The sequence below is a fragment of the Lissotriton helveticus genome, chromosome 6 (assembly GCF_964261635.1).
Source record: "Lissotriton helveticus chromosome 6, aLisHel1.1, whole genome shotgun sequence".
In the NCBI taxonomy this organism is placed as follows: Eukaryota; Metazoa; Chordata; class Amphibia; order Caudata; family Salamandridae; genus Lissotriton; species Lissotriton helveticus.
The window spans coordinates 603,478,144-603,505,408 of NC_136067.1; the positions used below are offsets into that span (position 1 = coordinate 603,478,144).

The 27,265-nt window shown below is 42.9% G+C and overlaps 1 protein-coding gene across 1 annotated transcript in view; it reads right to left on the reverse strand.

Annotated features, from left to right (window-relative positions):
* The window catches only part of LOC144762795 (CD109 antigen-like), a 628,126-nt gene that overhangs the window by 239,694 nt on the left and 361,167 nt on the right, over positions 1-27,265 (reverse strand). The window contains exons 11-13 of the mRNA XM_078648065.1: positions 11,374-11,634; positions 2,903-3,001; positions 2,756-2,818 (exon numbers count right to left, since the gene is read on the reverse strand). Of these exons, the coding sequence (XP_078504191.1) occupies positions 2,756-2,818; positions 2,903-3,001; positions 11,374-11,634 (423 nt within the window). The remainder of the gene's footprint in view (positions 1-2,755; positions 2,819-2,902; positions 3,002-11,373; positions 11,635-27,265) is intronic.

Sequence of the window (27,265 nt, forward strand, 5' to 3'; positions counted from 1 at the left end):
AGCAATGGGAGGTATCGATGGGGAGCTTGATGATGTGGAGTGAGGGAAGCCAAAACTGCCCCTCCAGAACCGGCTATCTACACATGCCTCAAATTATTCCAACTTAATTATCTCCACCTTACCAATATGGCCCTCCAATGAATCCAACGGGCGGGAAGGACTCCCCACAGCGACTGCTTTAGATGTTCCTCACCTGACGTAGACTTTTCCACATGGTTTGGTCCTGCCCTTTGCTAGCTATGTACTGTCAGAACGTGTAATTTTGGCGGTCTTGGACCAGCCATTGGAACTTTCACCCAGAGTTGCTCTGTTGGGACTCCTAGCGGACGTGGTTATACTGAGGCTCGAGCGTACATTCCTGGAGGCTGCCACACTGATTGCCAAGAGAGACATTGCCCGGAATGGGACCTACAAGCACCCCCCTTCACTGGTTTGGTGGAGGGCAGGGGTGGCCTGGAGTGCACAACAAGATCATCCGAATTATCTCGCATGGGGCTGCTGCAGAAGCACGGGACGAAGTGGTGGGAATCTCATGGTCTGGGTTCCAATGACTGATCATTTTGCACAAATGCATCCTTGTGCTCTCTGTGACAGGGAAACTTGAACTGTACTGTTGCTGTGTTTTCTCTACTCAAATCAATAAAAAAATGGTTATAAAAAAAATTCATGGCTTCTAATATCTGTTTTTTATAACAACCTTTAATGGAATGCCTTCTAAAAAACAAGGGTGCATTTTTGGAAAACCAAACAATATCTCTACATTAGGTCTTCAATAGAACATTGTAGTCAGAAAAAAAGACATATTGCATAACCAAGATAAAAAATGTAAAATAAAGTTTTTGAATGCTGGCCAGGGCTGAACTGTGGAACCAAAAACAGCCCTGACAAAAATGCTTAAGCCAGTCCAGCTTCCATTGTCTCCTGTGCAATCTCTCTCTTCACATACATCCATTCTCTCTTCTTCTCTTCTCTCCTTTCTCTTCTCCCTCTCTGATCGCTTCCTCTCTACCTCCCTCCTTGCTTCCTCTTTCTCTCTTGAAGTCTCATCAAGCCCGCTAAAATTAACCTCTTGGCGTGGGGAAAGTGTCAGAGGCACTAGGAGCGGCCCTGGGCTTTCAAAATCAGCCTCCAGGAGCTGCAGCCCACCGGGAAAATAACCGGTGGAATCAAAGGCCTATCCAGCCCTGTAACAAGCTAGATTGGGCATTTTCTTATAATGAGTCACATTTAATGGGAAATACGCTGCCAAACATCTTCCTCCACAATACTTTAATTAAGAGTTGTCAATCCTAGGAGTTGGAGAATTTTCCATATCACTTCCCGTCTTCTAAATAATTTTTGCATCAGCATATGGGAAACAATTCCCTTTCAAAAGAGAAAGGAGTTATTTGGCAATACGTTTTTTCAATCGCTACTCATAATGCATGAAACTTTGACACTGTCTGAGAGCTGGCTGGTGCAGGACACTGGCCTTATATAGACAACTATATGCTCTAAATAGGGCGAATGGGACTGCCATAGCTTTGTCATGGTTGTCCAGCATCCACCAAAGTCTAAACGTGGTTGAAAATCACCACTTCCATTAACAATTTCTTGCTAAACTATTAATGTGATGTTTTAGAAACAAGTGCCAAGCACTGGTCAAGAGGTTTGGATCACTGCTAAATCTGAATAAAACCCATATAAAATACATTTACATACTATTAACACAAATGTAATACATTTACATAGTTAATGGTTAGCACACAACTCAGGCTTCCATCTAGCCTTCCTGAGCCTTTGTTAATTGTAACTAATTGGATAGATGTGTGGGCCCTGTGGGAGTATAACTTCATGAATAACTAACAGAAATAGAGAGGTGCTGGTGGAGCTCCCTGTTCGATGCCTTTGTCAGCTGTGAAGCCCTGTGGTGTGCTGGTGCTAGCAGCATGTCCTGAGTGGTGAATGCGCACGTGCTGCCAGCATGCGTGAAGGAGGATGGATGTCCCTTTCTGAAGACTGCCTGGTGCACAGTTGGCAGTGCCCGGATCAGCAAGGTTGTGGTCTAACAGCAGAGCCCTTACTTTTCTGGACCTCAAGACAATTAATGAACCTAGAGCTGACCTTCCAAAAGCCCTGAAATTCTAATTTAAGAATATATTGGCAATTACGTCTTCATGCCACCGAAGGAAGCCAAAGTGAAGAGGAGGAAGTGGAAAGTCTCAAACCTAAAACCTATGAAATTGTTTCTACTGGCAGTCAAAAGGTTCCTTATATTAATGAGGGCAGACAGAAAAAGAGACCGCCCCAGGAGGAGTCCGTTATGATTGCTACCACCAGGGTGCTCCGGCAAGGTTTAGCAACAGAAGGTGCTATTTATACGGGTTACAGACATGCTTCTTCAGATTGGGTTTTAATAAACAGATGTGGCAGAGGTAAAAAGGACATTATGTGAGCTCTACTACTCTAGGGTCTGGATGTAGGCCTGTCAAAATGTTGGAAAGCTTCACGTTGGTGCTTTGTTCGCTTCAAGGTGAACAACAAATGGTGATCCTGCTGCTCACACTCTCAAGGTTTTTCCCCAGCTAGCTGTGTGCACTTGAGGCCGAGAATAATACTGCGCTAACTTGAGTTTTGAAAACCTATTTGGAAGGGAGCATTGCTGTCTGCTCGTTAAATCAAAGGTTGTGAATATTCAAAAACATAAACAAGCTGAGAACTTTTTAGATTATACCAAGAATCAATGAACTAATGGAATAAATGCACCAGCACTTACCATGTAGTTTATCTCCTTCAAATTTTCACTGCTTTGAACTGAGATCTCAAATGGAGTGCCAACCTAAAATTCAATGACATTTTCATCATTAATCTGATAAACTCGAAACTCCTATGTCCATTTAAAAAAGTAGCAATTTTAACTTACCTGCATAGAAGAACTGGATTTCATTATCTGTATGGAAGCAGGTACCATCTGCCAATCAACGCTTCTCCAAATGGTCTGGGTGAAGTTCTGGTATAGCACCTATTATGAAACAGCCTCGATGTGAATAACAGGTACTTCTAAAACCCTCAGTTACAAGTTAAGTGCATTACCAACATAACATTGAGTGTTATCCACCTCACGTAGAGTGCAAGGAAACTCGATTTTTCATACCAATACAAATGTTAACCGGTACATTTTGTATCCAAAGTTCTTAATGTGTCCCTGCGTTATGGGAGTTTGAAGCACCTCATAGTGTGGAGGTTGCGCTGCCATGAGGTAACCTGTAGCTGGAAGGAAAGAGCTGGCAGCCATGAGGAACACCAGGTAGCATCTTTGAGCATGTCAGCCATATTTTTCCAGCTGGTGAGTGGTCACTTTACATCAGCCTGGCAGACCCAATGTAAGAAGGTAATCGAGTCCTAGCAGAAAATGCTGGCGTATGAGAAGTGACCTTCACTCAGGGCATTCAGAAGAAGTTCATTTTAATACCCTAGCTGCCTATATTGTGTTTAGACAATTAAAACGTGGGTGTACGCCGTCTGTGATCTGAATCAGCACTGACTGCATGCTAGTTATATCCTTCATACCGGCCAGGTATTGGTGATCACCTAGAATGGTGAGAGAGTGTGTGGCAAATCAAATAAATTGAGACATTATTCGTATACAAAGAAATTGAGACATTATTCGCATACAAAGAAATGGAGACATTATTCGTATACAAAGAAATTGAGACATTATTCGCATACAAAGAAATTGAGACATTATTCGCATACAAAGAAATTGAGACATTATTCGCATACAAAGAAATTGAGACATTATTCGCATACGGTATGCACCTGACATTTGATTTTTTATGGGAAGAAGCGGAGGGGGTACATAACTTTTCAAAGGTTGTAGGCTTGTGGTTACAGCTTGTCATCAGTGCTAGGCCTTGGCACTGAGGAAAAGGGTTCAATCCTCTTGGGTGTGAGTGATTGGAATTAGTGTGGCTGTTTCTCAACCAGCGTGGTCCTGAGAGATTCTACTGAATGCCTGTTTTTACAACACTCACTTTGATCCTCAATTAGCTCAATCTTCACTGCAGTAATGCATTGCTGTTATCCATAAACACCATATCTGCCAGGAACCCAGAAAATAACTGGTCCCACAAGAGCCAGTGGCAAGACTACTTTTAGGCAAGGGACTTGTGAAAGTGCAGGTGCCATTCTTACCTTGCCAACTGCATGAGCTCAAGACACGGTGTCAACAACCACTGCCAAATAAATCAAGGGTGTTAACTGCCTTACTGGGCAACGTCCTACTGAGCAAGTAACTGTTTAATGAAGCATGCAACAGACTCTTCAATCAGACATGGCTTCTGGAGTTCCAAAAGCCATACCCCATTGAGCAACTCACTGCATCTCAGCTGACTAAGAAACTGACATAATCAGGTGCAGTTCTAGTATTGTGTTAAGAATCCTATTTGCTCCCACTTGAAAAATCGTCTACTACCCCACTAATGTAATTACCTACCTCAATTACTAAGCAATGCTCTGCTTCGGTAACCTCAATCAAAACCCCCAGTCAGGCAGGCGGCCACTGCAGAGACCCTTATCCAAGCCCCACTCTCTTGCGCTCCTGAACTACAACTAATAACCCACCCCCAATTGCGTGCTTTAGTTGGTCTGCAATGGTGGAACTGTTACGCCACGCTGCCTCACTAACATCTGGGAAGTCAAGAATATTTGCCCTATTTCTCCCTTCCAAGCCATCTGAAATTTTCTGGATTTCAGGCTTTAATGATTTGTAGAGAACATACTCTACAATGAATATATAATCACTCAAAAAAGGGCACTAGAATAGCCATTGGTTCTTTGACATATTTAAGAGTGGAACTGAGATGGTTTTTCAGATTTGCTGAATGAGATGAAGACTCGTGGACTGGAAATGTGACCTAAGTTATAAAAGCTTATGCTGTGACTGGAGGCAGGTACCTCTGGAAATGTACAGATTGGAACATTTTGCTCTCCTGCTTTTAACAGAAATCTAGTTGCCCCATTTTCAACGAGGATGGCAGCGTTAAGATATTCTTGTACCTGTTAAATGTTCTAATCGCTATGGCCACATTGCCAACATTTTGTTGGGCCAACTTGAAGGCTTGCTAAGAGGAAACGCTACACTCAGGGCCTTTATTGCATTATATTACATTTATTTACTTACTAGGTGGTCTATTAATGTAACAGGTAAAGAGGAAAACCAGTGCAAAGTAATCATCAAAATAATATATTTGGGCAATCAGCCCATAAAAGTCCCTAAGCTTGTACAATATATAAATGTACAAATTGACAATATAAAAAGACACTTAAAACATATAAATAAAACATTTTACAAGTCATTAATAGGAACGGCTATGAGATATAATTTTTGTTAATCCAATGTATCCCCCTATGCTTTGCCAGTTATACAAATTCATGAAAACCCTAAAAGTACAGTAATTAATACAATATAAAAAAGCATAAATAGATCCACTATGGTTGTCATACGATGGCCTGGCTTCTAATAGACCAACTCCAGTATATATATTTGAAACAGCACAGACAACTACCTGTGAAGATTCTGTGCGGAGGAACCATAGGGCGATCCCAAACTTTCGACAGCCTAGTTGTCTGCATATAGGTATAATCTGTGTTTCCCTGGAGCAGGTATAACCTGAACAGAACAAAATGAAGTGCAATAGTGATTCATCAGCTTGTTGGCAAACTGGGTGTAGGGTACTTGTTTCAATCTGATGGTTCCATTTTACCAGTAAGGGCATTAGAGGTAAGGTACTGTAGGAAAATTTAAGAAATAGGGTATTTGCTGGTCGAGGGTTAATACAATCCAAAAAAGGCTCCCATTGGGTGTTAGGTTTAAAATTTAGAAAAAGTGAAGTGAGAGAGCCCTCCGTTACATTCTGGAATTCCCAGTCATGGACATGAGCCCAATATGCATCTATAAGTGCAGACCTAGACAAATTAGTTGCTGCGACCGGGGTGGACCAATATTCCCCAAGCCCAATTTGTGCAAGCAGCTTTTGAACATAAACTAGCCATTTAATTATCAGACACCCAGCCATTGATAATATTTCAAGTACTAATCACACTCTGGGTGATGTAGAAAGCTGGCTCCATATATACTATACCAAAGTAAGGTATAGTGTGTACAGAGTCCAGTGAATCCCCAAAAGCCTACTGAGCCTCAAGTAGATAATACTAAAAGCACTATTTGCGGTAATGTGGTCGAGCAATTAGGCTTATTAGAGAGCAGTGGGACTGCATTTGTTGTACATACTCATACAAGGAAGGAACACACACTCGATGACTGACTCCAGGCCAAAGTTTTATAAAAGCATTACTTTAGTTACTATTATTTTTAGGAACCAAGTTGAACTCAGTTATAGGTAAGTAGACTTTCAATTTTGCAAAACTTTCAAGGGTTGTATGACTTTACAACGTATGCTTATACCCCACATGCCATTGCAATGCAATCTTTTACTCCGACTTGCTGTCGGGGTGACCTGGATGTTGGAATAGTGTAATTTACTATTCCAACTCCAGTCTGTGAAACAGTAGGGAAGGTGTTGGAGTTAAATCCAACACCTTCTACCCCCTACAGCAAGCCATTTTCGTTGCAGCAGCATGCAGGTAAAATCATGTGTTGTAATGAATGCGGTGTAACGGTTGTTTCACCTTTCAAGTTATTACTAGCAAAAGATTTGTATAGACTCAATACAATACTTTACATGTGCATGTAAAGCTTTTCACAGTGGAAAAAGATACTTGGTGGCCTATTTACAAGTCCTTTGCGCCACCTGTGTGTCTCTTTTTCCCATATTAAAAGTGACGCAGCGGCGGTGCAAGGGGCTTGTAAATAAGCCCCTTTGTATTCAGGATCACACTTAGTACAATACAGTGCGAGACCAATGCAATCATATGAGAGGAAAAAACAAGTGAGTAACTTACAGGTAAGTAAACGGTTGTCAGATTCATTCTCCGGGGGGTTTAGTCAACACAGCGCAAGGTTCAGAACAAGGTAGGTACTGCAACACCAGGGGCACTGAGGCAGCTGGGTGCAGGGGTCACTGGGACCAATGTTATCCTATGGGGACTGAGGGCACCTCGAAGAGGCACCAATTGCAGGTAGGTACCTGAGGTTCGGGGACACAGGCCCTGGGGGTTGAGGTCAGCACTAGAGGGGCCACCAGAGAGCACAGAGACTGCACCACCAGCGGCACAGGGGCGGCCGGGTGCAGAGTGCAAAGTAGGCATCAGGAGCCTTGTAGAAACCAATGGAGATTCTTGGTTGAAGAAAATGGCTACAGGCTTTATCCAGAAGTCTGGCTGAAGGAATCCCACGCGACTGGAGAGGTAAGTTGGATAGTGGGGGATGCCGAGACATCATCAGTTTGGCACTCGTAGGCCTTGGGGCTGCGGTGCAAGGGTGTCTTTATGCATCAGCTTTCTCTAACCGGCTCCGGTTGCAGTTGGTGGGGACCCTTCAAGTTGAGGCTGCTGGCGTCGTGGGGAAGCTCAGGGTCCAATGCTGGATCCCAGGTCAGAATCGCTGGGGACACATCACTGGATCAGTGGGCCACTTGGCTTCGGGCCTTGGGTGACGGGTGCAGAGTGCTGAAGGGGTCACCGATCCGCCTGGATATGGAGTCCTGGGGTTAGGTTCTTGTTGGACAAATTTGATACACACAGGAGAAAATAGTCTTTGTTGAAGACAGCACATGTCCCATGGGTTCTTGGAGGTTGCTGGATGCGAGTCAGACCGGTTTCTTGGAGCAGGGTCACTGGATGAGGAGAAAGGCTAGTAGAGCTGGGGCCAAGTCAGTTGTTGTCTTCTTCTCCACTGCTGCACGGCTCTTTAGTCCTTCTTCTTCGTAGGTCATCGAATCTGAGAAACAAGGTTCAGGGAACCCTTAAATACAAAATTTAAGGGTGTTACTGAAGTTGGAGGCCAGCCTACTGTCCCTTATGGTGACAACACCCTTCAGGTGCCCCCTCCCTTTGGGCAGAGGGGCACATCCCTGTTCCAAGATGGAGAATTTTGAAGAGAGGGGTTCACCTCAGCTACTGGTCACCCTAGGGGTGTGCCAAGCTAAGGTGGACACTCCTACTCTGCTTAATAGTTTTCCCACCTGTCCTGCAGCCAAAGGTGGGGCTGGGACAGGGGGGCAGGCATCTTCACTAGTTGAAGCTGTCCAAATCAGCATAATACAAGTTGAGAGCCTTTTAGGCTCACCGCCCCTTGTTGCTGTTCCTGCAAGGGGGAGGTTGGAAGTTCCTTCACCCAGAGCAGGCTTTGTTCCTGACCTCCGAAGCACCAAGACTCTCACCCCATGAGGTCAGAAACATGTCTGGTAGTGGCTGGTTGGCAGGGACCAGTGAGCCATTACATTAGTAGTTGGTTGTTTTTCAGGTGGCATATCTAAGATGCCCTCTGAGCGCAATTTATAATAAATCCAACACTGGCATCAATGTGGGTCAATATGCTGAGAAGTTTGAAACCAAAATTCTAAGCCTACTGTAAAGCCATCATGGATCTGTAGAGTTTGTATTGACAAACTACCTGCCGATGTACTCAAAATGGCTTCACTGCACTTAGAGTGTCCAAGAATGGACTCAGACACTGCAGGGGCACATTTCCTCAGGCAGCTATGCCCTCACCTTTGGTATAGTGCACCATGCCTTAGGGGTGACTTACCTATGCCACAGGCAGAGGGGTGTAGGCATTGCACTCGGGTTGGTGTGTCATGTTGACTCTTTTAGTGATGGCAGCGTGTAAGTGTTTGGAGTGCTGGGCCCTTTAGGGGGCACGATACACGCTGCAGGACTAAAGGACCCTCTCTGGTCAGAAGGCTGTTGGTACCACAGGTACCTTTAAAAGGAGACTAATGTGTGGTCCAAAGGTCTGCCAATTGTGGAAGCAATGGTATAGATTAGGGAAAGAACACAGGCACTGGGAACCTGATTGGAAGGGATCCAGTGCACACTCAGTCAAAGTGCATCAGAAATCTGGCAAAAGGTGGGGGTGTTACTGAAACAGAAACCCACTTTCTTACAGGTGATAAGTAATTAAATTGACTGTTAAGCCAGTTTCCCCTTCAGCCTGTCTAGCAGAAATGGAAGGTAATTTAACTGTATGACATTCAACTTGATGAGCCGTCCACTCTCAGCCAGGAAATAGGCGTAGTCTCTAGTATAGCTTATAAACTACTGTAACTGAGGTAAGAGTCAGACCATCAAACCCCTAAAAATCGATGTACCCTTTTCTTAAATGCACTAAAAAATCTGGTATTTGCTTTGCATCTACTAGGCATATGTACATGGACATAATTTAGGGGTCAGTTGCGACCCTGGCAATGCCTTTGTAACCCTTGGCCTCAAAAGTGGAAAGATCAGTACCAAGAACAGAGGGGTATCTCGTATTATCAGAGGCAGGTTGTAACCTGGTTTTCTGCTCATTTGTAATGCATTAATAGTGAGTAATAGTTTAATTTTTCACTATAAGGGTAATAAAAAATAGAGCAGCAAGATCTGGACCTTCACTGGGATCTTGGATAAGATAAATAAAATGGTTTTAATGTTTGTAGTGTGCGTGCATGTGGGTGAGAGTGAGTTTGGGTGTGAGGGCGTGTATATGTGTGAGCATGTATGTTTATATATGAGATTGTGGATGTGTGTGTGTCTAAATCAGTGTGTAATTATAAATGAGTCAGAGTAAGAGTGAGTGAGAGTTTGCGAATGAGTGATTCAGGGTGAGATTGAGTGCACAAGAGTAGGTGAAAATGAACGAGTGCAAGTCAGTGCTAATAATAGAATAAGTGAATGTAAGTGTGCATGTGATGTTATGCTTGCAGATCTGCTGTTGGACCTGGCATGCTTCATGGCTTATAGAAGCACCCTTGACAAAATGTTGGCACTGGAATACTAAGACAATACTTGCATATGGGAGACCCTCGGCAAAATGCTACTTCTGCCACTCTGTAGGTACATTTTGGCACGTAGCACCCATAAAAAAATGACATCACTGGCTTCCTGGAGGACATTCTTGGCATAGTTGGCTCCTGTGGCATATTGCTGGTAATGGCACATTAAAATAGGTCTTTGGCATATAGGAAGACAACTGTGGCAAGGTCATGGGGCCATCTTTGACAAAAAGTGGTCCGTGACATATCAGACACAACCTTTGACATAAGGGAACTTCATAGTGCAAGAGAAGCAGTATTAGGAAAAATATGGCACTAGCATATTGTATGTAATGTTTGGGCAAAAGGGGCCACCATGGTAAAACAGTGGTCCTAGCAATGGAAGTAATTTTTGACATAAGGGGACACCCATAGGACATTTCAAAAACATAATTGGGTGAACTTATGCGAACTGTCAGATTTCAGTAGCTTGCCACACAATGAAAGGACTTGAATGTTTAGTGAGTGTTTATTACAGCCTATGGCTTTTTTAGTTAAAGTATGTGAAAATTGTGCATTAACATGTAATAGTAAGGTAAAAACAAAATCAACTTTTCTTAGGGAAGAGAAACCCCCGCCCTTTGTTCTCCCCTAGATGAATATATAAAATGAATTATGCAAGTATTTAACTTCAGCATTGTTCATTTTTTTAGGTCATCAGGATTAAGGTTATGTGGCATCACTTCTTGGGATGATGCATGGCAAAAGGTCATATGATGTCACTTTTAGTGAGTGTTTCTTACAGCCTGTGGCTTTTTTAGTAAAAGTTTGTGAAAATTGGGCATTAACATGCACTAGTAAAGTAAAAACAAAATCAACTTTTCTCAGGGAAGAGAAACCCCCACCCTTTGTTCTCCCCTAGATGAATATATAATATTAATTATGCAAGTATTTAACTTCAGCAGTGTTTATTTTTTTTAGGTCATCATGATTAAGGTTATGTGACATCACTTCTTTGGACGATGCATGGTAAAAGGTCATATGATGTCACTTCCTGTGACATCATTAAGGTCAAAGGATATATGATGTCACTTCGCTACCTATGGTATTTTGGTGAATCGATGTCCATGCCTATCTACCTAGACAGTATATGTATCTCATTCATTTTGAGATAAAAAATAAGCTGTACATCCAAAAACATGGTATCACACCAGCAAACAAGTGAAGGTGCAAAAATGATTAGTGACGAGCCTCTAATAACGAGACAGTGCTAAGACATCCAAATAACAGCACATCCTTAACAAATGCGATAAATTAGTAATTAAAGTGGCATCATATTAGCCAAATATATCCATCAAAGAACACACACTGGGTCTCAATTACAAGCTACACATCATGTTACAGCTGCAGTCTAACAAAAGGGGCCATTAGAAGCCCCATCAGCAATACCGAATTCGTTATGTAGAAATGTTTTACTTACTTCAATTCGTAAATAGGTGGTTGACGGTAGTACTTGAATGTTGATGGTTACTTCCCCGTTTTCTTGAAAAACATATTGCTTATAAGCCGGTCCGGCCATTGGTGTAGTCATTGGTGTAGTCATTGGTGTAGTTGACAAATTGAGAGCATCGACACTTCTTTTTGAAATGCGTCCGAAGTTGTTTTGAGATACCAACACAGATACATTTTTCTCCCTTTCACTTTTAGTCAATGGTTGCAGATCAACTCTTACCACTCTTATCTAAAATAAAGACGAGGAGGACACACTGAAATAAGTCACATGTGAATGAATACGTTTGGAAAACTCCACACAACTCAAATAAATATTCGTGTAACTCTCAAAATGCAGAACGTTTAGAAAGTTACATGATTGAGAGAGAGGATATAAATAGGTAGGAGCAGGAGCAGTTAGTCTACAGTCAGAGAAACACACTGACAAAGAAAACAGGGACAGTGTTTTAGAGAAAAAGAGCCAAACTGGCGCTGGAGAGTGGCACCGTATGCAACACAACAATTCCTGAAATGTTCTTTAAAATGAAACTAGAATGAAACCTCAGAAAAAAAAAATTGGGAAGCAAATTTGGATACTTTGATAACTTTTCTATAATTGGTACATTCTTATGCAACACTTTTCGATGGATTATTACCTGCATGTTGGCATCATTTGATCTCTTTCCATCTACAGCTCATCAGGCTTACGAATCTGTTTCCGTATTCCAGTGACCATTCTCCTTACGTACCAACCACATTTGTTATATATTTCACAAATCTTGAGCTGTGTATTTTTACTCTGTTTGCTTTAAACGTCACAAATTATGCACTGTCATAATGTATTTAACCTTGACAGACCTAATTCTCTTTGCTATTGCACATCCCCTTTCCAATTTCCCCGTGTTCTTTGCACACCTTTCCTTTTTAACCATCCAGGTTAAAAACTGGGCTTAGTAAGTGGCCCATTTCATGAGTCACAAGTAGCTCACTGGTTAGTCTCACATGAATATTTGACTGCTGCTCGATGATACCCAGACAGATGCCAAAATGCAACCAGCTAAAGCTACACCTAATAAATGGAATGTATATCACTACTTCCACAACCACTAAACAGTCAACATTTGAATTGTCAATTACACATCTTCATACCACCACATCTTTCCTATATGCTTTACTACATATTACCACCACAATGACAGTTACCATCAAACCCTGTTCGGGTGGCCACATGCCAAACAGGGGAAACTAGCCCCAAACATGATGGTCAAGCTCCTTTGCCACTGGTGTCATGTAGTCTGTCCTTCTATGACCCTACAACCAGGACCAAACATAACTATGATTCCTCTTGAATCTCAGGGGAGCAATGGCTAGTAGTCATAGGCTTCCCAGAGAGAAAGTGTTGAGGATCAACAGCTTAGAAATCAACAATGATTCAACACACAAAGTAAAGTATTTTCCAATCCTGTAATGGTATTTTAGGTAAACAAAAGCACGTTTAATCATACAGCATTACAAAATACACAACATTTCAAAAGGGTGGGTCAGTTACAGGGTTGTATGCACTTTGAGGGAATCTAATAATCACTCCACCCATCTCTCTTGAGTGAGTCACACATAGACAGGGTGCAGACTTAAGCGAGGGACGGGTGCAACTGACTAATAATTAACCCAAAGGTAAGCCCGTAGGTCAGTTCCTTGTTGAGAAGAATCATGCTGGGTTAGTGTTTTTAGAGTATTTCTTTCCAAGAAAGGTTAACGTTAGTCACAGTTTCTCTCTGCTTGTGCTGAGCACCATCCTGATGAACAAGTTACTTACCTTCAGTAACGCCTTATCTAGTAGAAACTCTCTCTATTCCTTACCTTAGAATCATCTCTGGCGTCAGACTAGATTTGTGAATTCTTCAGCAGTACCACTGCCTGCAGTTCGGTGGCGTCATTCGGCTCCATGTGGCATTGTACACGAGAATGCATATCAGTTTCTTTTTATGACTTTCCATGCCAGGAGCGCGGAGCTTAGAAGAACACTGACCAGTGGTGTGGAAATCTAGGGCCCTGAAAGGGGGAAAGCCTTGTTCCTAGAAATCCGTTTACAGAGCGGGGAGGATGGGTGGGTCTGTAAGGAATATACAGCTAGAAAGAGTCTCCACCAGATAAGTCTTTACTGAAGATAAGTAACTTGTTCATCAGTTTGAGACTTCTACCCGCGATTCCTTACCTTAGAATAGACACTCAAGCACTACCTCTCCGGAGGTAAGCCTGTGAAACTGTAGCACAATAGAAAGTCCTGCAGTACTGAACAAGCGTAGTGCCAGTCCCAAATGACCTAACTGTCCAGGCAGTAATGCTTTTTGAATGTGTTTAGAGAAGCCCATGTTGCTGCCTGGCAGATATCCAGGACCAGAACGCTGAGTGTTAACACAGTGGTTGCAGCCTTAGCTATGGTGGTATGAGCATGCAAACACTCAGGGGATTGCTCCTTGGCCAATGCACAGCAGATCTTAATGCAGAGCATAATCCATCGGGAGATGGTCTGTTTCTACATGGCCTTTCCCTTTTTCACTTCGACATACCCCACAAACAGTTGGTCATCCACCTGGAACTCTTTTGTGCAGCACTTTCTGGGTCCAGTCAGTGTAGTTTCTCCTCTTCCTTAGAGGGAGGTGATGAAGAATAAAAGGTATACAGGGTGCTAGACTGGCCTAAATGAAAGGGAGTGACAATTTTCAGCAGACAGGAAGATCTAGTGTAAAGAACCAGTTTGTCTTAGTAGATGTTCAGGTACAGAGGGTTGGGTGACAAAGCCACTAGGAAGGTCGTCTTTGTGGTAAGGAGCCTGGGAAAACAGTTGTGTAGTGGCTTAAAGGGATGCACATCAGAAATGCAAGCATGAGATTGAGGTCCACTGAGGCATAATGAAGGGCTAAGGTGGAAACGTGTTACAAACCTTTCAACAACCTAATTACAACCGGGGATTTGAAAAGGGATGGCAGGTCTGGCAACCACAGAAAGGCTGAGATGGCAGACAGGTAGCTCTTTACGGTGCCCAAAGCAGAGCCCTGCTGGACAACAGAAAGGATAAAGAGAAGGACCTCAGAGGGTGGAACATAAAAAGGGTCAATCTGTTTCTCTGCAGACAAGGCTACAAACTTGCCCCAACGGCAGGTTACACAGTCTTGGTAGCGGGGTGCTTGGCTGCCAAGATAACATTGCATTCGTTAAGGAAAAGGGTTCACCCACATAAAGTCACTGGGACCTGGGTAATGTAAGTACTGAGGAAAGGGGTCCCAGCAATCTCCTAGAAAGATTTAAAAACAGATACCAATAAAGAACAAACCTAATGAGCCTGCATTGTTATTTATTCACAATGTAGGTGTAAACTAATCATCATCAATTTCAATACAAAATCACACAGTAATTCATAGTGCCCCTGGTAGGGAGGGAGGTGATATAGTGCAGGGTGGTGTAGGTGAGGGATAGTGACATTAAAAAACAGCCAAAAAGGGCCTCACTGTACTATGTATCCAAGTTCTAACATAGACAAAACAAAAGACCATTGGTTCAATACATCATTGTATATTAAACATGCTCCACATATCACACCGAATGAGCAGTTTTTGGGGGTGAAGCTGAATGAAAACACAAAGCTGTCGACGTTTCAACCCTCTAGTATTAGCAGGCATTAATTATGTCCCTGCGTCGGGGTCTTCATCAGGACGGGGCGGGGCAGGCGACCAAAGGTTGCTTGTCTCCAAGATGGATGATGAGGAGGGCGCTCTCAGGGTAGATGGTGTTTCAGATTATATAATGATGATATTGGGCAGCCATCTGGTAAAAATGGAAGCAGATGTCTGCCTATCAATTCCAAAGCTGGTCCCAGGATCCCGCAGTACGTTATTTCAATTTTCGGGAAATGGACCGTCAATACGCAGAATTCATCTGCATCCAAGCCACCTCGGCAGACTGGGGAGGGCAAATGGCCATGGAAAGGCCCAAGTACCTGGCTGTAGTCTTCTATCCTTTAAGCACTCCAGCACTAAGTCCACCATCGTCTCTGAAGAGAAGGAAGCCATCAAAGGGCATGTCCATTAGTGATGCTCGGACATCCCTGGAAAAAACTGTTGTCCTCAGCCAGGTGTGGCGTCATAAGTCTAATGACGAAGACACTGATCTGCCCAACTAGTAAGGTGTGTCCAGCACATATTGGATTGGAAACTTCTCTATATCTCTACCATCTGTGATTGCTTGGGTTAGTAAGGACTGGGTTTCTTACGGAACCACGAACAGCACCTGCACAAGCAAGTCCCATAGCGTATGGGAGTAACAGCCCAAAAGGCAAGCTGTGTTCACAGACCGCAGTGTTAGGCTGGTGGAAGATAATATTTTCTTGTCTAATGTGTCCAGCCTCTTGTATTCCCTATTTGGAGGGGTGGTAGGGAATGCATCAGGATTTACTAAGGATATAGAGGCTCGGACCACCAAGGTCTCCAGGGTAGAGTGTTGTGTGAGGAAACTGGGGTCCCCTGAGGCAGGGCAGTTTCGGCGGCCAAATGCCCTGTTCACAGAAGCCCCTTGTGAAGGGTTTGGGCCAGTTCCCAAGCAGGACATCTGTAAGTGCTTCATTAAATGGGGAGGCAGTTCAGAGGGCATCACTCCCGGATGAAGCACATCTGTCAAGTTAGTCTTGACCACCACTAAGCGTAGGATAAGGACCAGGACTTCAAACTCCCCTCTCACCACCAAAGCTCCCTCCTCCATCACCTTGGTAGGGGGGTGGGGAACGTGTCAGTATCTGGAGAGGTGTCTAGTACACTAGCTTCCGCCGATTCCTCATGCCAGTCCATATTGGGGCCTAGTAGCTGGTATTCGTCAGCGTCCTGCGACCCCTCCCTAGCCCATAACAATTGGGTTCGGGCGCCAGCCTGGAAGGCATGGCTCCAGCCAGAGAAAGCCCTCCAGCTCCGTGTCACACATGAGAATGAAGACTGTGGTGTCTGGAGCATCGGCATCGGACTGGCGCTGGGGAAGGTTCAGGTGGTACGACTGGTGTCAGTCTGAATACATCCATAAATCCAAGGGGCCGGACTGGAGCCAGGGACTTAACCGCCAGCAGAGAACCAGTAGGGGCCTCACTTGAACCTGTGGGGACTTAAGGAATGCCAGTGGGAACAGTCCACCCAAGTATAAGGGGCATGGCCTCATTGAACTCTTGAAGTTGGGCAGGGGTCGCTCCGGCTCCCAGACATTTTTTCCAGATCCAGTCTGATGCCTGGGGATAATTCTAAGGTAAGGATTCTGCAGCTAGAAAGCTCTATTAGATCGGTGCCAACGCGCTCAATACGCATCTTCATTCATGGTGCAGGGGCAGGATACCAAATGCAGCACTATAGTTCTCTGTCAAGGTCACAGGGAATCAGCTACATCCTTGGTAGTCTTGTTGGATTTCACATACTTCATGCCACGACAGGCGGACATTCACGAATGACTGAATGAATGAAAATAGAACTTATAAACCACACAATCACTCAGTTAAAGCATCCTGGCACCAGCACACACACGGATACTATTTGTATAGACCATTGCAAATAAGTAAAACAAAAGATCAGGTTAGATTAAGCAATGGCACCTTTAATCCGAAGAAGAGAACAACCATGTTTTAAGGTCCTCCTAAAAGCTAACTTCATTAGTCATAAGTTAGAGAGGACTCAAAGGTTGGTTCCAGGCCTTAGATCCTAGAGCAGCAAAGGATTTTCCTCCTATTGACTTTAGTCTGTAGTTATAAGGATTTAACAAATTAGAGTCATATGATCTAAAGTTTCTCATAGGCCTAAAAGGAGAGAAACAACTAGATAAGTATTCAGGGCCAGTGACATGGAAAACTTAAAGACCAGTACCAATAAATTAAAGATTCAACTTTAGCAGTGGTGGCCCAAGAGGCTGATGCAGGCAGACCGTTGTCTTCAGAGACCATTTGGTGAATACTTCTGTGTCCAGCTGGAAGACTGTCATCGGGTCAGGACTGGCTTGGCACCCCTTCAGTAGTCAATCACTTCTGGGTTCCAGACACCCTAAGACCATGTTTAGCTTCTCGGGTTGCATAGGAGAACGGTATGCTGAACTTTTCTGGAGTATGAGAAAAACTGTACTGACAGCTTTTACTATTCTCGAGCCACGATGCAATACACGTGGTTTAAGTGATTTTCAGTCATAGTGTGGGAGTTACGCTCAGATGAATCGGCTATAGACTCTTGCTTTTTTTTCTGTTCTCCGTATTTATTACTGCGATTACGGATTGCTTCGCCTTCCCACTCTGGAGGGATTGGGTTATTACTACAGATACTGGCCGAATTGAGCTGCTATTATCGTTGCCATACCGATCGGAGATTTTTGCTAATCCTCAAGCGGCTTTGGTCCGCCTACCTGGCAGTGGCTCGAGTTTAAGAACAGTTTTACAGCTTAAGGACTTCTGATCTTAGCAGATATTTACATCGGATCAATATTGGATCTTTCTCTTGCGCTTGGTTGCGTATCTCAATACAGGGGTATATGCGAATACTACATGCGTCTTGAGTATGGCGACTGTTACACTGCTGGACTACTAGCGCTTGCATTTTGGATAGACACATGCTGTAACTGGGACATTGTCATTTTATACTATTTTTGCCCTGAGGAAGCTCCCTATGTGGGAGTGAAACACGTTGGCTGATGATTTTAATGTTTTTAGGACTATCTATTTCAAATAAAGAAGTGACTTTTCTACCTCCTTTTGGCTTGTTGGACTTTGTAAGCTGCGCACCCCAATTTGTTATATTAATCTTGTTGATCTGGAGCACAGCAGCACCACTCAATGGCTGGTGTAGGGGTTGGCTGCACAGCATTTTTACACGGAGGAACTGGCACAAGGTGCAGCACTTAAGGTCCGCTGTTGCTGTTAGCTTCTTGGTTTTTGACTTCATTAGCCATAAGTTAAAGAGGACTCGACGGTTGGTTCCAGGCCTAAGATCCTAGAGCAGCAAAGGATTTTCCTCCTATTGACTTTAGTCTGAAGATATAAGGATTAAACAAATTAGAGTCAGATGATCTAAGGGTTCTCATAGGCCTAAAAGTAGAAAAAAAAACTAGATAAGTATTCAGGGCCAGTGGCATGGAAAATCTAAAAACCAGTACCAATAAATTAATTAGGACTACATATTCATCTTTAGCAGTGGTGGCCTAAGAGGCTGATGCAGGCAGACTCTTGTCTTTAGAGACCATTTGGTGAATACTTCTGTGTCCAGCTGGACGACTATCATAGGGTCAGGACTGGTTTGGCAACCCTTCAGTAGTCCATCACTTCTGGGTTCCAGACACCCTAAGACCATGTTTAGCTTCTTTCTCCTCCTGGACAGAGTCTCCTCCTGCAGTGCCAGGAACCCTATTTCCACATATGAAGAGATAAGCAGGCTTTTATACTCCAGACAGACCCTCAGCTTCTCCAGTAAGTTGTACACTTTGGGTGATATTCCCTCATCTCTGGGAAACTGGCTGTCATGCAGACACCAGCCCTGGTCACACAGAAGTCCTTCAAGTTATCTACTTAGCTCTACCTTCCCTGGTCATAAGGAACTTGGAACTGGAACAAAGTGGGGTGTTTTAGGTCTCACGCTTCTATACATTTTTAAGACAGGGAATGTGGATCCATTGCCTGAGTTTTCAGAATCAGGTTGGCTTGGTTCTCTTTCAAATGTCGATCTCAAGTTGCTCTCCAGATATAGCTTTCGTATACATTGATGTCTCTCATTTTCTTCACTTCAGTGTCTGGGTCTTCACTCTCCAGCCACAGGAATGCAGGCAGTATTCTTCCACTGTCTGGGGCAGCAATACTCACCCTCCATTTTGTGCCATACTAGACCTGGGGTATACAAAATGGCTCCCAAATACCCCAGTATTCAGACTTCTTCAACACAGAGTAGTATTTCCATAAGTGTACTGCACATGCACTGCATATGAATACACACTCGACATACACCCAGAATGTCAGTGCAAGATTCTGGGTTTCACATAACAGTGGAACTTTACACAAGATGGGTCAGAAGACCGCATATTTTCTGGCACATACCACTGCCAATAGTAGGTGTGCAGGTGAAGCGGAAGGGTGTTAACATTGGTGGTCCATTTGAACCCCCCCCCATCAGAATTAGAAAACAATATTTCTTGGTGATGGTGGATCATGAGATCAGGTATCCACAAGCAGTGTCTCTGAGGAGGCAAGGGTGCAAAGGTAGTACCTGGGGAATTCCTAAGGATCTTTTGAAGGGTTTGATATTTTAACGCAGTGCCATATAGCCTGCAAACCTATGGGCTGGTGGAAAGATGTATCAAGACCCTTAACCACTTGGCTGCTAAGGTACATCCCCCTCTTCCCATTGACTTTCCATTGAAATCAATGGAAACTCCATGACGAGTTACCCTTGTCATTAGCACTGAAGGGGTTAATAGCACAATGGGACCTTTGCCAGACAAACCCAGGAGTAAGTGGTATACTTTCTTGCCATGCCTCTTATTTGCCTACTGAGAGATTCCACAAGGAGTAGAGTGCAGTCCTTTTATATTTCTTTTTGTCTCTCATACAATGACCCACTGACCTTATCCAGAGGAGGGTAAGAAGAAACTTCAGAGTCACCTCACAAGAGTGTGGTGGAGTATGATCAGCCTCAGGAGGTTATATGCACAATATCAGAGTCAAGTGAAGAAAATCCTTTAGGCTACCCAAGAGGTGACTGGCTAGAAAAATATGCTGACTGGGAGGCTGAGGGGGGTCATGAGGTGGTGCTGACGTCTATGTCACCAAGGGCTTTAGAGGATATAGCCTGCAAACCTATGGGCTGGTGGAAAGATTTATCAAGACCCTTAATAGCACAATGGGACCTTTGCCAGACAAACCCAGGAGTAAGTGGTATACTTTCTTGCCATGCCTCTTATTTGCCTACTGAGAGATTCCACAAGGAGTAGAGTGCAGTCCTTTTATATTTCTTTTTGTCTCTCATACAATGACCCACTGACCTTATCCAGAGGAGGGTAAGAAGAAACTTCAGAGTCACCTCACAAGGGTGTGGTGGAGTATGATCAGCCTCAGGAGGTTATATGCACAATATCAGAGTCAAGTGAAGAAAATCCTTTAGGCTACCCAAGAGGTGACTGGCTAGAAAAATATGCTGACTGGGAGGCTGAGGGGGGTCATGAGGTGGTGCTGACGTCTATGTCACCAAGGGCTTTAGAGGATATAGCCTGCAAACCTATGGGCTGGTGGAAAGATTTATCAAGACCCTTAATAGCACAATGGGACCTTTGCCAGACAAACCCAGGAGTAAGTGGTATACTTTCTTGCCATGCCTCTTATTTGCCTACTGAGAGATTCCACAAGGAGTAGAGTGCAGTCCTTTTATATTTCTTTTTGTCTCTCATACAATGACCCACTGACCTTATCCAGAGGAGGGTAAGAAGAAACTTCAGAGTCACCTCACAAGGGTGTGGTGGAGTATGATCAGCCTCAGGAGGTTATATGCACAATATCAGAGTCAAGTGAAGAAAATCCTTTAGGCTACCCAAGAGGTGACTGGCTAGAAACATATGCTGACTGGGAGGCTGAGGGGGGTCATGAGGTGGTGCTGACGTCTATGTCACCAAGGGCTTTAGAGGATAAGTGGTATGAGCCAAGTAAAGTAGCACAGAATGTGTTAGGCCTGACATCCTTGGCATCGTATCCCCTCAATCATTTGTTGGCATTAGGAATATGTGCGCTTTACCCCTGCTTATGAGTGCTAAAGTGCTTGTGCTCTGTCCTTAAATTATGGGAACATTGACCTACACCTAATTGGCACATTTAATGTATTTGTAAGTCCCTAGTAAATGGTCATATCTGCACACAGGGTCTGTAAAATAACTGCTAATAGTGGGCAGCAGCATCCATTGTGCAGGAACACAATAGGCTTCCGGAGGCCTCCATGCAACTGGTCAGTGGGCCAGCACCAACTAGAGCTGCAATAGCTCTGCTGCTGAACTCTGTTGGAGGGTGTCCCAATCCCCAAGAAGTGCCTCCAAGGTCATGGGCCCTTGGCTGACATCAGTGTGATCTCCTCCTCTAGAAAAGGTGAAAATCCTGATGTTTGGGGTCCTTACAACCATGAAGTGATCTCTTTACGTAGATAATCGACAACCCGTTACGACCGCCAACATGAAACTACAATTGGCACTCCTCTTTGCATCGACAGCAAGTGTTCATGATGACCAACAACATGAGACCTGACTTCACACCCACTTCGACTGCACACAACAATCAACCAATAAGAAGCTTCAGCAACAACAGGCTACTGGTACTAGAACAACTACTGTCTCCAGCGCTTCACTTGCTCCTTGAGCCAAAAGCCTCCTCTGCAATCCCCCCAACGAGAATGGAACTCTTTGTGCTGAACTTGAGAAGGTAACTCTTGCTCAAAACTAACATGGTTCTTGTTTCTGATCCGGGCTCCACCTTAGTCAGCCTGTATTTGTGACTTTTCCCCCCAAGCCAAGCATAACCAGATAACTTTGAATGGCGCTTCATGCTTCTTGGCGCTAATTTTACAACACACATTAAAAATAATATCTCCAGTTCTATTGATGGGATTTTGATGTCCTGGTAGTATTATATTTATTGATATTTACCCATTTTTAAATTGGTTTAAAATTTTTCTAGTGTTGTCTTTTCACTTTATTACTTTTAGTGTTCCATATAAATACTTTACACATTGCCTCTAAGTTAAGACTTAATGCTTTTGTGCCAAGCTACCAGAGGGTTAATCACAAGTAAATTTAGTGAATTTGTGGTACACTCTGACATGTATTGCGTTTAGAATTTGAGTGGGCTTCTACCCATCTCTACTGATAACTCAGTTTCTTATAGAACTCCTCCAAGGTCAACTTCCTAGTGGACACAGGTGCCACAGGGGAAACAAAGAGGGTGTTCAATGTAAACCAGTGTAAGGAGTATTTACTGAGCAAATTCAGAGTTAGCTTGGAGATGGCAGAGGATTTAGAGGAAGATAGTGAGCCACTTTCTTGACCTGACATATAGTCATTGATTAAAGGATTCATTTCATATTTGTAGAATGCATCAAATACTCGAGGGCACTAAAGATCCAGACTGTCAAATAGAAGACTCATTCTATCAAGCAGAAGCTCACATTTGGAAAAGCGGGTCATTTGTTTCTTGAACAGAGAATAATCAGATGTAAACCTGATAGATAGGATAGAAAAGGATCTACTTCCTTATCTACACCACTGGATTTTGGGCAAGTAGTTAAGTGCAACTTGGTGGACCATAGGGAATATGAAGGAAGATACCAAAAGAATGTATGTGTGATGTAAGCGGGGCCGTTGCAGTTGGGTGCTCAGTCAGTTATACTAAAAATAGAACATTTCCAGGTTGGAATCCAAAGAAGCAATTACAAATTCTGATTTATAGGATTAAGAGCAGGAATATTAAGCAGAAGCCTAGCAGTCATTTTCTGAACAATCTGTAGATGATTAACGAAATAGCAATGGAGCCAAAAGAGTAAGGAGTTAGCATAGTAAATATGAGAACGACAACACGTACTAACAGATAGGGGAACAAGGAGGCTCTTGTGATCAGACAAAACAACCTCAAAGTTAGCAAGGACTTCCCCTGTACTGCCACAAATCAAAAATACAAAAGCAGACAGGGTTTGAGGTCTAAAGACAAAGTGCCTTTCTTAAAAGGTTATAATTACAAAAAGTACATACAAATATTTTAATTTACCTTAATAATAACGCTAGGCCAGAGATAGACCCATACATACCAAAATAAAAACCGATCCACGCAAAGTGTGCTAGATGTGCTTATCCACATTCAAAGGATCGCCACTCAGAAAGATACCTATATCCTGAAGATAGTGCACAGGTATGTGTCACAATGAATGTTCGAAGCAAAGTGACTTAAAAAAAGAACTCATGACTAAAACTGTGCAACGAGTGAATCCACATGAAACCAGTGCACTTAAGTTAAATTAAACAGATAAAAAGTAAAGACAGAACCACACATCAATCTTCTCATGTGAGAGAATCACAACCAATTTCTCCGAGGTCCCAGAGAGAAAGAAATACTATATTACATAATGTTTTGCAAACAATAACATTAGATTTGTAGTTAACATTATTTTTTCTAAACTAAAAAAAATATATAATATTTGTTTCTTTCTGAGACAGTTTCGGTTATTTATTCGTTTTTCCTTTGAAGTAAATTTGCTTGGAACATTCATTGAATCGCATACCTGCCAATGTGTGGTTCTATCTCTGGCATAGATTTATTTTTTAATATGGTTTTGCTCACTGTCTGTTCTGACCTTGCGATTAATTAAAATTGTGCTCACTTTAATGGGTAAAGTATTGGCCCTAAGGAAGTGACCATGATGTGAAAAATGTGCTGGCCAGGTTCTTCTTCAAAACTAGAATAAAAGATTTGAATAGAAATCTTTTTTTGTCCACGGTCACTTTGTCTTTAGACCTCAAACCGAGTTTGGTTTTGTATGAAAGATGAGAAGGAGCAGGAGCCTGTACTACCATCTTACAAGAATAAAGTAGTATCAGGTGAAGAGTTTTTCTCTATCAATGATAACATGGAAGCAAATAGTGGCTGTTGTGTGTTGTTTGCAGGTATGGTGAGTTTGTTGTCGAAGAGGACACGTAAGCTTCCTGACAGGCCTGACAGGATCTGTTGATGTGACAAATGGCACTGTTTATAAGGTAAATCTTGCTGAACTTACTGAACTAACACATGAGAAGCAAAGAGTATGGCTATGCACTGGAACAATTTCCCCATCTCTTTTCATCACTGACTGGAGAGTAGTTGACACCTCTCTGTTCACATGAAATAAATGCAGACCAAAACATACAAGATGTCTGACCGAGTCCAGGAGTGCATCAAGACATAGGTTGCCAAGGGGTTGTCATGAGAGTGATTGAGTGTTCTCATGTTCATACGAGCAGCCCAGTGGTGCTGGTGCCCAAGAAAGGAAGCAGAGACTTGCATGTATGTGTGGTCTTCAGGACCCGATGGTGAACATGATTGCCGCCCACATGAGTTGGTGGACTGGCTCGTTCCTGCTAGCCACTTGAGTGCCTTTGATCTGAGTGGATATTGGCAGATTGCATTAGTATCTAGTGTTTTAGTGTATCAGTCTAGAGCCATGCCATTTGGACACAAGAATGCTCCTACCACTTTTTAGCACTTAGTGAACCTATGTCTGGGCTAGAAGTGTTGTGCCTGGCCTACATAGATGACACTGGCATCCTTAGCAATCTGTAGGAGAAGCAAGTGAGGTACCTAAAGCAGGTGCTGGACGGGGTACCGGGAGCCAAACTGACCATTGTTGATGTGAATTTAATTTGCTAACAAAATGAAAAAATGAAATGAAATGAAAAATTGCATTTGTATAGCGCATAACTGCCCTGAGGCCTCGCAGCGCTTGAAGATTAAATGGTTTAGCGCAGGCTCAGGGCAGATCAGCAGGATTTTGCAAACAAATGCGTTTTCAAGGCCTTTCTAAAAGACAAGAGGTTGCTGTTTCCTCGGATGGTGAGGGGAAGGGCGTTCCAGAGTCTGGCCGCCGAGTGGGAAAAAGAGCGGCCACCCCACCGGGCTTTATTGATCTTAGAGGAGGTAGCCAGCTGCAGGGTGCCAGAACGAAGGGAGCGAGCTGGAACATAGGGCGTAACCATGGGGTGCAGAATCGCTGGGCCTACACGATGGAAGGATTTGTGCAGGATGCACAAAGCCTTGAACTGCACTCTGGCAGCCATTGGGAGCCAATGGAGGTCTTTCAGAGCCTTCCTGAAAATGCTTTTATTAATAATGTGTAAAGCTTACATTATAGTAAAACATATGATCAAATGCTAAATTTGTAGTGGTTAATCATACTTAAATGTTACGGGCCTGCAAATAAATAAAAGTGCTGATTTAAGTTAACCTAACTGTAGATATAATGTTAACTGAAAAATATTCCATTAACACTGAAAGGCCTGTTTTTCACATTGAATAGTTGTTTGCGCAGGATGTTGTCTTTGTTTCAAATGCTGTACTTTTCCAGAAGCCTTCTGTTAGCTACTGAGTAGGCGTTTGTTATAAATTAGATAACTGATAGTGAGTTCTGATAGTCAGAAGAGGTGGTTACCAGAAGAATAATACATGGGAAGAATTGTCTGGCCGGCAAAACATCAACAATGTAACTTTTCAAGGTTCAATGACTGAAAGCATATTGTGCAACGATAAGAAAATGGGTAGTTTGCTTAGTCCCAGTAGCTTTACTGAAATTCTATTGGAGGATGAAGAAAACAGAAGAAATAATGTTGCAATATAGAATTCGTGTGTTTATATTACTGTTTGTTCCTAGAGTAGCAGCTGGATTTTAAGATTCCTTCCCCGACTCTATAACTGGAGACTCGTCTTTGAGTTTCTGCTGCCTTTTCTTCATGAGAGCCTGCCTTACTTACATTTTAGTAAGTTGTCTGCTGATAACTTGAGCCAATAATACTTTCCAGCTTATTATGCAAAGGCTTTATGATAGTGCACTGATCATCTCATCAGTACTCTTTGTGGGGTTCTGAATTGACACATTTTCTCTCATTATTCCAACTTATTTAGAATAGGGGTTTTTCTTTATCGAACACGCTTGCTGTATTATTACTGTATTAACTGTGAGCCTAATTAATATTTTGTTCTATTTTTTAATCAAATATTGATTGATGGATTATATTAAGCTTTAATGCAGAAATCTAAAGATTAATATCTAATGAATAAACAGATCAAAGACTAAATAAATTGAATTTAAAACTGTTTAACTCACACTAATTCTCTTTATTAACTGAACTGAAAGACTTTAATGTTTTATGGCTATGTAGATTATTGCTCCTTATTTCTCCTTGTCAATGAGCAGAGGTCTGTATGTCCAGTGGAAGGGTTTCTTTAATGATTATACTCAAAGATTGAGATACAGGAATCCCTGCTCCCTTACCGTCAAAGCAACCAAGTGCTAGGTAGGTTAGCAACAGGAAGATCCAGAGTTGGATGCACAATTCCAGTTGAAGTGGGTAGTTCACATCATTCATACTCAAGTGATACATTTCTAAGGGCTCTCATGCTAAAATAGGAACTCCGTGGCCAACAATTGGATGACAAAGGTTACTCCTATCTTAAGAAATACATCTCTGAAACGTCTGACCCCAACAACTACTGCCCCATCTCCAACATCCCTAATCTGACCAAACTATTATAAAAATGTTTATGTTTACAGCTTCGCAATCACATTGAGAAATTCCAACTACTCGACCAACGTAAATCTGGTTCTAGACTATGCCATAGCACTGAAACTGCCCTGGTTGAAAGTCCTATGAACCTCTTAGAACACAGGATGATTGTTTCTGGTACCATGTTAAAATGGTTCAACTCATCCCAAAACAACAGATCTCAACAGGTGCTACACAACCGCACTCTTTCAGACCAGTCACCAGTCATGCATCCTTCAAGGCTCCACTATCTCCCCAACACTGTTTAACCTGCACATGGAGCCACTGACAAACTCCTCAAACTCTCTCACATCTCCTACCACATGTATGCAGATGATATTCAACTCTACATGTAAATAGCCTCTCTTGATGACATCAGCATCCTCAATAACACCTTGACTAAAACTCAACATTGGCTGACTCATAAATACCTCAACCTTAATGCCCTCAAAACTGAATTCCTTCTGATCGCCCATGATAGCACCTAACATCAAAGACTAGCTCCCACATCTTACTGCCTTGAACTGTACCCCACATATCACTAACTCAGCTAAATCCCAGGAATG